The sequence below is a fragment of the Merops nubicus genome, unplaced genomic scaffold (genome assembly GCF_000691845.1).
Source record: "Merops nubicus isolate BGI_N331 unplaced genomic scaffold, ASM69184v1 scaffold12223, whole genome shotgun sequence".
NCBI classification, from domain to species: domain Eukaryota; kingdom Metazoa; phylum Chordata; class Aves; order Coraciiformes; family Meropidae; genus Merops; species Merops nubicus.
This window is the reverse complement of record NW_008596929.1, coordinates 1-12,249: the sequence shown is the minus strand read 5'-3', so window position 1 is coordinate 12,249 and position 12,249 is coordinate 1. Positions and strand designations below refer to the sequence as shown.

The window sequence follows — 12,249 nt, the reverse complement described above, 5'->3', positions numbered from 1 at the left end:
ACAGACTTGTACATCACACGGAGCTTAAAAGCATGATTATAAAAACCAAAATCTATCCCCCTTTTTTTTGTTTTTTTATAATCACATAAGAGTTCAAGAGCTGAGCAACTTACGCCAAGGTGATAGCACTTAGTTTTTCTGAGGTCTTGACCATATCAAGAATCTCATTCTTGAAGTAGAGTCTCAAAAGCCACCAGGCACAGAGGCCCTATTAAAGTATCCTCATTTATCTTTCCAAAGTGCCTTTATCACACGTGAGATACACACACATTTACAGTTCTGAGCTGCCTGATCTAATCAGCCCATTCTGTACTTCAGCAACTGCAGAGATCCTTTTTTCCCCAAAACAAAGTCAGACCGTCAGAGAAAGTCTATCAGATTGTGTAAGTATCTTCTCAACATCTATATGTAAACAGAAGTCATTGGAACTTCACTAAAGGCAGTTTTTCCTTCAGACTGATAATCAACAGCTTTTGTGAGAAATGAAAAGAGTCAGTATGTTCTACATAGTATCCCCATGTAATTCCTTCAGAGATTAAAATACAACATTAATGCTTGCTACAACAGTATTTAGATGTAGCAAATTTGCTCCATGAATAGGAAATAACATGATTTATTGCAGAGTAGATTTCAGACAAACGGGTAATTAGAAGTTCAGTTAGTTATGATTTTATTTAAACAAAACAAGAGTTGAAAGTTTTCATGCAATATTTGCATTTAAGTCTTAAATAATAATGACAAACAGCAGAAGTAGTTAAGGAATGCGCTAATCATAGACCTTAGTGAATATACAAAAAAACCTAAGCATTATAGGTTATACAAAGTAAAGAACATCTTAAAATACTTTCCCAAAATACTGCAGCAGCCGAGACACAGTGATATGCCTTACAAGGGCACAGGAATGTAATTTAGAAATCACACTGGAACTACCCATTTCCTTTAATTTCACAAACAAGACAAAAGCAACGTTCAACTCCACACACTGATTTTTCAAATTATGTCTATACAGTACCTTGAGTTTTATGCCAATAGTAGAAGTTAGACATGTTATTTATATAGTAAACAATTTTGTGGTAAATCTCTATTACATTTCTTCCTTGGTTTTACCTGGAGTAGCCATGTTATTTAAAAGAGGGCAGGTTTGGCACTTTTATACTGATGTCACCAATATTAATATTTCTTGGGATCTCTGGCAGATTCATATTCTTTACTGCTGAAACAGCCCGGGCTGGAGCTCCTGCTAAACCAGCCTGTGTACAAAGTGAGGAAAAACGCAAGTCAGGCAAAGTTGGTCACAAGAAGATTCACTGTCAGTATAGACAGACAACTAACTTTTCAGTTATTTTCACGGTTACACAATTAGAAAGACCAGATGGTAATAGTGTTTGGAATGAAATGGGTTATTTGGAAATATTAAACCAGAAAGAGAAAACAGTTCACACGTTCCTTTTTATATGGTAAAACATGTAATGTCAACTTGATGGAGAAGTATGCAGGGAGGACTGGAGGCTTATCCAAGCACGTGTAATGTGTTAAGTTATAGAACAGACAGTCTTGAGGTATTTTAAGTCCCATGTGCTGTCTTTGCCTCCTACCCGTTCTAAAAGTTCACATGGTTCACATGTGAACAATGGTTACAAATTCAGAATACGTCATCCCAAAGTAATAAGCTATTGAATGTCAGTTGAACCATGTTACTTATCTAAATTAATATATATCTACATACATCTAAGGTATTTCAAGATGGCTTAGACGAAAATGAAAAGGATAAACACCTTGCATTTGTGGATGACAGCATGCAGAGCGAGTGTTTCTGTACACCAATTGAAGTAATCTGTTATCCAACAGTATCTAATTACACGCTAACCTATCTGCAGCCCCTGGGGACACTGGAACATTATAAAATTATCTGGTGATGCCAAGTTAAACACTGAAGTACCTATTTTGTATTGCAGTCCTCTACTGTATATAGTCTCTCTTCATTTAAAGCCAGAGCCTTTCTGCATAGATATTCAAGTTTTACAATATAGAAGTAAGTTCGTTACATATTTCCATTCAGTTCTGCCTTCTAGGTAAAACAGCTGCCAAGATCAAGCACTAGGGTGTATCAGTGAAATGCTAACAAAAATGATTTATAGCTCAGAGGTCTGAAGCCACTGGACAGGATGTTTCCCTACTGCTTCTGAAGAACACCTCTTCAAAACCTTGTTATTTATGGACTACTTAAAAAAGGCCGATAGTTGTTACTATATTTGTTGCTGTGTAGAAAAGGTACTATTCAGTTTACATATAGTGTAAATGTAAATATAATATGGAAATATTTCTCGTTAAAATTTAGATTCTCTATGTGCATTTAGAATTAGCTGTGTGGTTTTATTTCAGACTTGCCACAATAGTGTAAAAATCACAGTTATTGCTGGGAGAAAAAAAGCCTTAAAGACATGTAGCAAAACAAAAGAAGAAAAACATCCAGGAAAGTTTATGTCATATTTTATTATTCAATCATGTTGGTAGGTGACTACTGCTCAAATTATAGCCTTTTCAGATTCTTGATTTTCACTAAAATTCACTGCAATTACAGGGTATAACTACTGAGGAGTACTCTTGACATCCATGGTCTCACCCGTGTTACTGCACAAAGGAGACAGACACCCCACATACTCATCAGATAACAACTATGCTTTTTGAAGGCTGTCCAAAAAAGTATTTTCTCCCTTTTACTACTACTTTATAAGAAATAAGTGGGTCATTAATAAGCCATAGTCAAAATAAAACAAATTAAGGTTTCAAATTTTGAACTAAACCTTTTATATCATGTGGAAAGGCTATAGCATCATAAATCCCTACATTCTACTCATGGGAGGATTGCCAGTACCAGGAATAGGTACCAGAAAGGCAGGAGTAATATGTTACAACATCCCTCCTGCCTAACACTCATACATGAGACATGCCAAAGTTGGAAAAGGCATGTGGGGGCAAAGGAGAAAGCTCAGGAGATCTTAAATCTTTAATGCAACCCAATAATTTGGTTTGCCACAACATAATCCAAATTATTGGTTCTCAGAAGAACAGACTAAGTAAAACTAAAAATGTGCCTAAACCCCTCTTTTTCCTTGGTTTCCCTTAACATCACCAAGTCTATCAGGTCATTCACTTCAGAGGCTGTTTCAGTTGCAATATACTCGTGAAAGGGAAAATCTGGACCTAATACTAGTAGTATTAAGAAATTCAAGTATGCAAAATCTGCATCTCTGAATCTGTAATATCTTAAAGGAGCAGCATTAGACACCGAAATTTCTTATTTATTAAAAAACTGCAGAAGACACGAAGCTGCCCAATACTGTCCTTTTAGATTTGAGAACTTGGAAATGCTAATTTGAAAGCAAGAGGTAACCACCAGTGAAGTTTTATCAGACAAAACAATAAACACATTTCCTTCTTATTTGGTTCTATCTTTAAATTCTATATTCAGTAACTGGAGAAAAATTCTTTAAGCAAAACCAGAAGTGGGGCAATGTAAACTGTTTTCCATAAAGATGAAAATACTAATAAAATAGTAACAAAAGCAATGATTTATACAGTTTGTAACTGAAACAATGGGGAACCAGAAAAATATCATAAGTGATGGACATGGTCCACACAAACAGGCATGGCTGGCAATTCAAAAGGGAGATGCCTTCTAGGTGGCTAGGATGGAGATTCCTTATCCTAACTTAATGGAAGTTAATTATTTTTAATGGACAAATAAAAGTTTTAGTATAACTGGTCATTATTTTTACCTACCTGCAGCTATCCTCTTTACACAGACTTACAGCCCCTGTCTCCCGCCCCAATGGCATGGGATACAACGGAGACACAATTGAGAATTATTTAAAGTACCACAATTGACATGACCATTGCCCTTCCACCCCCCTATACAGTCACGACTTCCAACAGTCACATTTCATGAGGAACATTCTGGATCAGGACCAGTGAAGATCCCTGACAAAACTACTATAATTTCAATTACCTCTTTTTGTTTTTTTTTTTTTTGCCAGCAAGATTGTCTTTCACTATCATAGGCTGGAGTAGAGATTTTCAAGCTATTATGTTCTCTTCTCCTGTAATCCTCTATGTTGTAGGCTTGTAGTTCAGTGTAGTATATATATCTTATGCATAGTAAATGCTATTTATCACAATTAATGTCAACTCTACCAAGAACAACACAGTCATACAGCGTTTTGAAGAGAGAGCCAACAATTCATAAAAGATGTCTAATGGATAAAACAACGGAAAAGTACTTAAACTCTCAAACTGGAAAACTAACACATTATTTCAAATGTTATTGAATCTGAATGCCTTGGCATTACATTTTGGCATGTCAGACAGTGAAACAGTATGCAGTCCTTCCATTTATTTGTAATTTCTTTTACAGAAAGTGAATTGTATTTACAAATGCAGAGGTACTACAGGAAGCATCTTCCACTCCAGTGCACCTCCAGTTTTGCAGAGGTATCTGATTAAAGAGCCATCACTCTAACATTGAACTAGGCAAGTTTCAACTGCCTTTTATATCAAAAAATTCAGCACATAAGTTGGTAAGGTGCAAAGAAACAAAAACTGTTTCCCTTGGGAAAAAAAAAAACAACCAAAACAAAAAACCAAACATGTAGCAAGCTTTAAACATGCAGTGAATTATGAATTGTCTGTCACAGTGAGCAAATGGCTTAAGCAAGTGAAAATGAAACTTCTGAGACATACTAATGACATTTCAGAAATATAGTACAAATTGCATACAGCTGGTATTACAATAAGCCAATACACCACATTTTTGCCACAGCTGCTCTGTATTCTCGATTTCATTTGTTATTGAAGGTTGTACTTCAATGCTGAAATGCAGCATATTAAATTTTTAGGTTCGGTTACTGCAACAGATGCTTGTAAACATGTTTGTATACTTTTAGAGTGAAAAAGCAATGCCACATATGCAAAAAAAAAAATGCTATTTTAAGCATTTAAGATTTAAATAGACACTTTTAATAAGAAAACTTTTATTCCGTTGGTCCTAGTCTATCAAGTGAGAAATACAAGTTGGTTTTTATTTAGGTTATTATTTATCATTACAGCAATCCATTTTCTTCATTCTTATCATCACCCTTTCTCATAGTGACACATTGGTAACTTTATATGAATGTGAACCCAGAAGAACTGTTTTACTCTTTAAAAAGAAATTCAGATCATTTGGGAAAAGTATTGCACATAACAAATGTAGTTAATATGTATACACAAACAGGAAAAAAAGATAAATAAAACCGCCATCCCAAACAACTCTACAAAGAGATAGCTATCACTAAAATAAACGTATAAAAATATACAGCCTAGTGGAAAACAAAATAATGAAGGCTAATGCTTTGCAAAACAAGCCACCCTTTTCCAGATATTTCAGAGGTACTAGGCCCTCTCTGCTGCTGGTGTTTCATACCAATGCTTCTTTCCAGAACAAGTATGACTTCAAAGCAGCAGGGTTATGAAATCATGGAAGGATGCAATATGTAATATAAAGGAATGATCATGTCCCCTCTTTATGAAGTTAAATAAATGAACATAATTAGAGAAAAAACAAAATGAAGTCTGCAAGTATATCAAAATGAGGCCAAACAGATACGAAGACTTAAGACATACTCTTAGAAATTTTAAGCACTTCAGTCACAAAGAGAGTAATGGATGGGAATGATTAATTATTTGTTTGTTTTTCATTGCCAGACCCAAAAATAAAAACAGAATATGTGTGAGCAGAACAGAGAAAAAGAAAAGTAACTCTGCACAAATAAGAAATTAAAAAAAAAAAAAAAACTAACACCTGAAATCAAGCTCCCTACTGGTACAATGAAATACAGATTATATGTTACAAATATTAACATATTAGGTAGAGGAAGGTCATTTGCTTGATTTTCTTCAAATTTAGGTAAAATGTTTCCTACTGCCCAAAAATATATTTAGCTAATGCTTTACAACTTAGAGCTACTAAGTCTAATTACAGAATTATATTCGTTAAATCTTGAAAGTATTACATTACTTTATCCTAGAAAGATCATGTAAAATGTAAACAGCAAAGCTATTAATAAATTAAAAAATCTTCATCTGCTTAAGGTTCCAGCTATTTAAAGTATCTGCGGTTTGAATGCACAGATACTTAAAATAAGAGGAAATGAATTTTGAAGTACTGCAATTACATTGACTGATACTGAAACTGCTGAGCTGAGCTAAATGTTTCAAACAGCAAGCGATGAGGATGATGATCATAAACCGCACTTCAAACACACATTTTCTGCCTTTTCCAGTTCCTTGTTAATATTCATGCCAAATGTAGCAGTTTCCAAGATATCTTAGAGCAAAATCCAGTGATTCAAAATGCAAAGGCAGCAAATGTACATCTGAACTCAAGTACATGCCGACAGCCCTCCTCGTTTTATACTTAAGGTTGAAAGATCAGCTTTGATATTTCTACATCATCCTTACAAATTGCACAGATAATTTTATTCTGTATGTACAAAACTATTTGAGTTTGTGGGTTTGTTTGGTTTAATTTTTGTTTTGTTTTATAATATTTTGTTCACCTGAAACTTTCTCTGAAACTTCTCTCTCTAAGCAGGCAAAAGTTCTTTGCTTTCAGTTCAAAAGACTAAATGGTGAGAAAAAGAGTTTGTATTACCTACTTTAGGTACAAAATTCTCCCAATAAGGAAGCTATTTCTATTACATCATATTTTCTTATCTGTTGTTCAATTTTTATTCAGATTAGTTTTGCAGATTTTTTAAATAATATTTATACAAGTTCATATTCCTTTGTTTCTTAAACAATGATATAAAGAAAATATAAATTCTAAAACGCAGGAAGATAAATAAAATAAAAAATACAATGTCAATGGAAAGCTAGTAAAATACACTACAGCCAATAAAAAGATGAGGGAACTACAAGAAGAAACTACCACAAAAAGTAGGCTACAAGGACTAGCATGGGTATTTTTACACATAATTTTTGAGTCTGGCCTACGTAATTTATTGCCTTTGACATCATTTTGCTTTCCCTTTTTGTTAAAAGTACATTTTTTCTAAAAGTCAGCAATACCTTTGTCTACCTGTCCTGTCTGGGAGACTGAAAGATAAAGGTCTGTAAGAGAGAAGAATGGAAAGAGCTAGAAAAGATCAGGAGGTTCAGAAAAAAAATGTGGTCCAACTTAAAAGTCTAAATCACACGCAGTTGAACACTCCAAATAGAGAAGAGGTAGCCCATGTTTACCTACAATGCTTTCAGAGGCTCTGCATAAAATCCCAATGACCCCTTTCCCAAAATTCCCTCCCTTAATCACAATGTTCCTTTGGCTTTAGGTGGATTGACCAGAAATCCATTCACAGATAACACTAAACTGAAAGGTAGGGAAATGCATTTAAGACAACATTTCTCAGGGTAGAAATAGAATTTCCTTTGTAGCCCATCCAAGCAACATAAGAGCTGAATCAGAAAACAAAGCTAAGTATTCCCTCATAGTGGTTTAAATAATTAATCTCCATTGAAAGCTTTAACAAATTCTTTGAGTGATAACTTTGCTCAAATATTTTTTAATTTAATAAGTGCATCTGATCTTCTTCACTAACTTCTAACTGAAGGCTTTTTTTAGAAACTTAATATGTAACTAAACAGATCCCTCATGTCAAATTGCTAAATTTTTTGTATGAAGGGAAGCCAGGTGGGCACAATATGAAATTCAAATTATTTCTAAAAAAGTACCTTGATTTCAACTTTTTTAGCTTCATCATCTCAGCTATAAAAGAAAAGACACTTTAATCTTGAAGCAGCTATTTTATGGATGCAAGAACTATGATGAAGGTCTAGCAAGCCAGACTAAAGCAAGAGTGCTGAGGCATAGGTGGCAGTCCTATGAACTACAGACTACTTCAATAATAATTTTGAAATTTTAAAAATAATGTGGGATGTTCTTTTTAATTAGAGAAAACTAATTATATTCACTAGTTTTGATTTCTTAGTAACTGGCATTAAAATATATTATTAAGTTATTACTAATATTGATTTTCATGAACTGGATTTGCTTCTATCTTGAAAATACATGTTCCAGAAGACATGCTGATTTACAATCTTGATCAAAAAGACAAGAGGGAAAGAAGTAGCAATCAGGAAATTTCTGTGGATATACATGAAACATATTATCTACGATCTTAGGAAATAGTATTGTGAAGTACCTCAGCACTACAGTAACTGTTAAATTTGAAAATAAACAGTCACTGAACTAACAAGAAAAAATACATTTGTGGTGAGAAGACTGTGAAATGTTCTGCTTCATCCCAGTCACCAAGTACTTTAATGTATCACTACTACTTCTTTACCTTCTATAATTCATTGCTGAATGTAAAGGAACAAGTTGCTATTTGCCTTGCATATGCTCTGATCTCTATATGGTTTTTTTGTGTTTTCCAGTGCCTATTTGTATATTAAAAGCGTCTTAAAGAACAACTTACTGATGAATAATGGAAAACAGTGGGTATTGCAGCTGTCTGCAGTGAAATGATGTTTCAGATGACTATTCAGAGACTGGTCTAGAGTTAATTTGCTAACAGAACTGACATAATTCTGAATTATAAACATATGACATAAAACTGAATAAATGCCTTTACTAAATGCTTTTAGGTAAAACTGGTGTGCACATAATAACATGGCAGAACATAGCTGCTCAGTATGTTCAACTTTTGGGACACTTATTTTTTGGTCAAAGAAAGAAAAATTACATATACAGAAGTTATTAAACTATAGTAAAAATTTATGAGAAAAATTCTAAATAGTCAACTCTGTGATCAGTGGCTCATTCTGAGTTTGAGAAAAATGTTAAAATGAACGCTTTGGGTATCTTCATAATCTACAATAAAATCCATATACTGCTATGCACAGTATCTTATCATACTTCCTCTTATCAAAGCTTCCTCCTGTTTTTCACACAGTATTGTCCTGGTTTTGCATACAGTTAGGAAAACAGATAGTTAAAAGCATAAAAAGATTTCAGGTAGCCTGTGTGAGATCACAGAGTTAGGAGAACAGTATACATTGTACCACAAACAAGCTGAAGAATTAATTTTTTTGTTGCATTTAAGTTAAAGCTAGGAAGTTTGATGGGTCTTGTCCTGAAATGTCATTTACTTTATGCCACCAGCAATATCTCAATCTACTCAGCTTACTTCAACTTTAGGCTCCAGCTGAAGCAAAGATTTGTTTAGAAATTTGAATATTATGGTTTGAAAATCAGATAGTGTGTTCTTCCCTGGAAATACTTTCATCAGTAAGAATCAATCACAGACTTATCTAAGATGTACTAGCAGTATTTTGGCTTATAAGGCATGCCCGGTGATGTTAAAGGAACACTAATACTCTGTGTCTTCGCTGAAGTAATTCTAAAATCCTTTCTTATTCTAAGTTTCTTTCCTAAACCCAAATTCAACAACTGTTGAATTGAAAAGGGACTCTGACAACTTACATGAGTATCCCTCGTTCAGACTGTTACGGACTATACAGGATATCGTTTTCTCACTTGAATCTACTCAACTTCAGATCAAATGCTCAGATTATCAATAGAGCAGTATTTGCATGTACTTCAAAGGGTCTAAAACTGGGCTTTAAAGTCTGTCTAGCCCATTTCGGTCCGGTTTATCATTTTGTGTTGCAGTATTATTGTGACACTAAACATGCTCCCACTTATTTCAGGTCCCAGAAACGTACTAGCAGACAGGAATATGTAGTCTTTGTATACACACTCTGGTTCTTTATTCAGGTATTACAGTCACTAGTACAGCATAATAAATACACTGGAAATAAAACGCTTTCTGCAAGAAAAACTTAGGGAACTACAGAAGTATCTCAATAGCAATGACACACAATGCTATTAGATACAAATAGCAAAAACTAATCAGCAGCAACTCTAAGCAATTATTACTTATGACAAAAGGCATGACACCCTAACCAAACACTGTCAGGTTTTAGCATTAGAAGCAAGCAGCTGTATATAGTTTGAGGACAAACAGCATTATATAACAGGCATTTACTGAACCATGGTTTTAGTTCAGAAACTATACAGTGAGTCGCTCTTACCTCAGATTTCTCCAGTTTGTTTTGAGCATCAATCTGAGTGACAATTTCATTCATGTTGGTCTCCAAAACCATTCCACCCATGACCATTTCTGCCAATATATTATGGACCTGAGAGAGAAAATTTAAAAATGCAAAACATCCTACATGCATCTGGACAGATGATATCTAGATCACTCAATGCAGGAACATGTATTCTGTAAGTCACTTAATTTATGTCAGTAACTTATTTAAAATCATTTGGGAACCAAGTTCGTAACTTGATATTAATTCCTCCAGTACCATCTTTGCTCATACTTCTGTTACAAAGTCATCAGCTATACTACTTAGCTTACCAATGCTAGAAGAAACCTTCACATTCATCTTTCTTCCAGTACCTGTTTTCTATCCAAGGACTATGGACAATAGTACTAATTACCATCAATACCTCCAAGGAGCAGATTCTACAAGATTAAACAAATTGCTTGCACATAGTTCTGTAAAAACTACTTTGGGCTACATCTATGAAGGAACAGAGACATAGTGACGCCCACCCACCAGCGGTACCAAGACTAGTCTTAGAAGTAGAATTAACATACCTGCGCTACACCATAAATAGGGAGCTATCAGCATCAAGGACTAAGATTGACAGTTAGGACTCAAACAGAAGGACTACATAAGCCAGCTGAAGACATTAGGAAAATGGGTATGTCTAAATATCCCTCTTCTATGCAACCCTGATTTGGGAAGGAGAGTCTTGGTTCACGAATCTCTGCTTCAGAGTCTGTATTTCCATTTTATCTGAAGACTTTTTTTTTTTTTTTTTCCTAAAGGGCATGCTTCCACAAACTTTCTAGTCAAAATACAGAATTAATGTATAATGTATAATACTTTAATCCATTAAAATTCTGGAGACAAGGGTCATTCTATTGCTTTTCTGAAATAAACACAGTGTACGAGCTGATACTTGCATAATTCTACTATTATTTCGGATATACTTGGAATTTTCCTGTGGATCAAGGGTAGAAGTAGATGTCTAAATCAAACAAGCCTAAAGATGAGTTGTATATTAAAAACCACACTTCTTGGGTTTTATGCCAAATCTCAAAAATAAAATTGAAGAGTCGTTTCCCTGACAAATCATTAATATATTTCAGTAGAAACTTAAATCAAATGTGTTCAGAGAGGCTGAAAATAGCTCTTCCTCTCTGCCTGTTGTTGCCTGGTAGAGCTTTTAAGAATCAAATGCTTATGAGAAAGATTTACAATTCTTATTGACCTGTTCTCTTACTTCTGGCGTGTATGTCCTTCGTAACATACCAACCTAAAAAGCATAATATAAAAATAGTGCCAAAGAATTACTTCTCCTGGCTTGTTATGAGGTGAATTTAGAAGTTTAAAATCAGAAAAGAAAAAAAAATATAAAAACATGGTAAACTAAATTAATTCACTCTACATTGACAACCCAAATGCACTGAAAGATATAACCAATATTTCCTTCTCATTACTGAATACTTATTTTCACTCCTAGCATCAGGAAACAGTTTATAGCTGTACAAAAACAGAAGCTAGTAAATACATTGTATGGAATAACTGAAATACTAAACCCCAGAAAGGAGTAAATTTGCATTTGGTTACAAATTTGCAAAGAGTTATTTCACAAGACACCTGATGTAAGGTATAATGTATTCAACAGAATCAACTGAAAAAATACTGGTTTTTTTCTGGAAATTCTCTTTTTTTTTTTTCCCCCTAGTTTTCGAATGTGAGTTACACAGACTTACAGGAGAGCTAGGGAGTAATTCACATCTCCCTACACTATGGAAAATTTTCTGGCTAGTCTTACCTAATCTGAGCATATACTATGAAGCAGCTCTTTTCCAACTTTCAATAAAAATACAGCATAACAGAGCAAGTATCACTACTTGCTACTGCAGATTATAGATTTGGATTTTATTCTCTTTCTAAAAATGCACCTGGCACCAAAACAGCAACTGCAGTCTTCATCTCCAGATTTTAGGGCATTATTTCTCATTTTGCCAGACCTGATGATATGAAGGAAGAAATTCCAGCTATAACTTTAGTCTCAACTAATAGACCCAGAAACTTTAAAGTCAAAAAAATCATAGAATCATAGAATCC

General features: G+C 34.2%; 1 protein-coding gene across 1 annotated transcript; it reads right to left on the bottom strand.

Annotated features, from left to right (window-relative positions):
- Nucleotides 1-596: 596 nt before the first annotated feature.
- On the bottom strand, nucleotides 597-11,431 carry LOC103769354 (AP-3 complex subunit sigma-1-like; the record flags this gene model as incomplete). The annotated part of the gene is made up of 3 exons (XM_008936546.1): nucleotides 597-1,250; nucleotides 10,132-10,239; nucleotides 11,399-11,431. Coding segments are annotated over 3 exons (270 nt in total), but the record flags the coding sequence as incomplete, so codon positions are not given.
- Between the last annotated feature and the right edge of the window lie 818 nt (nucleotides 11,432-12,249).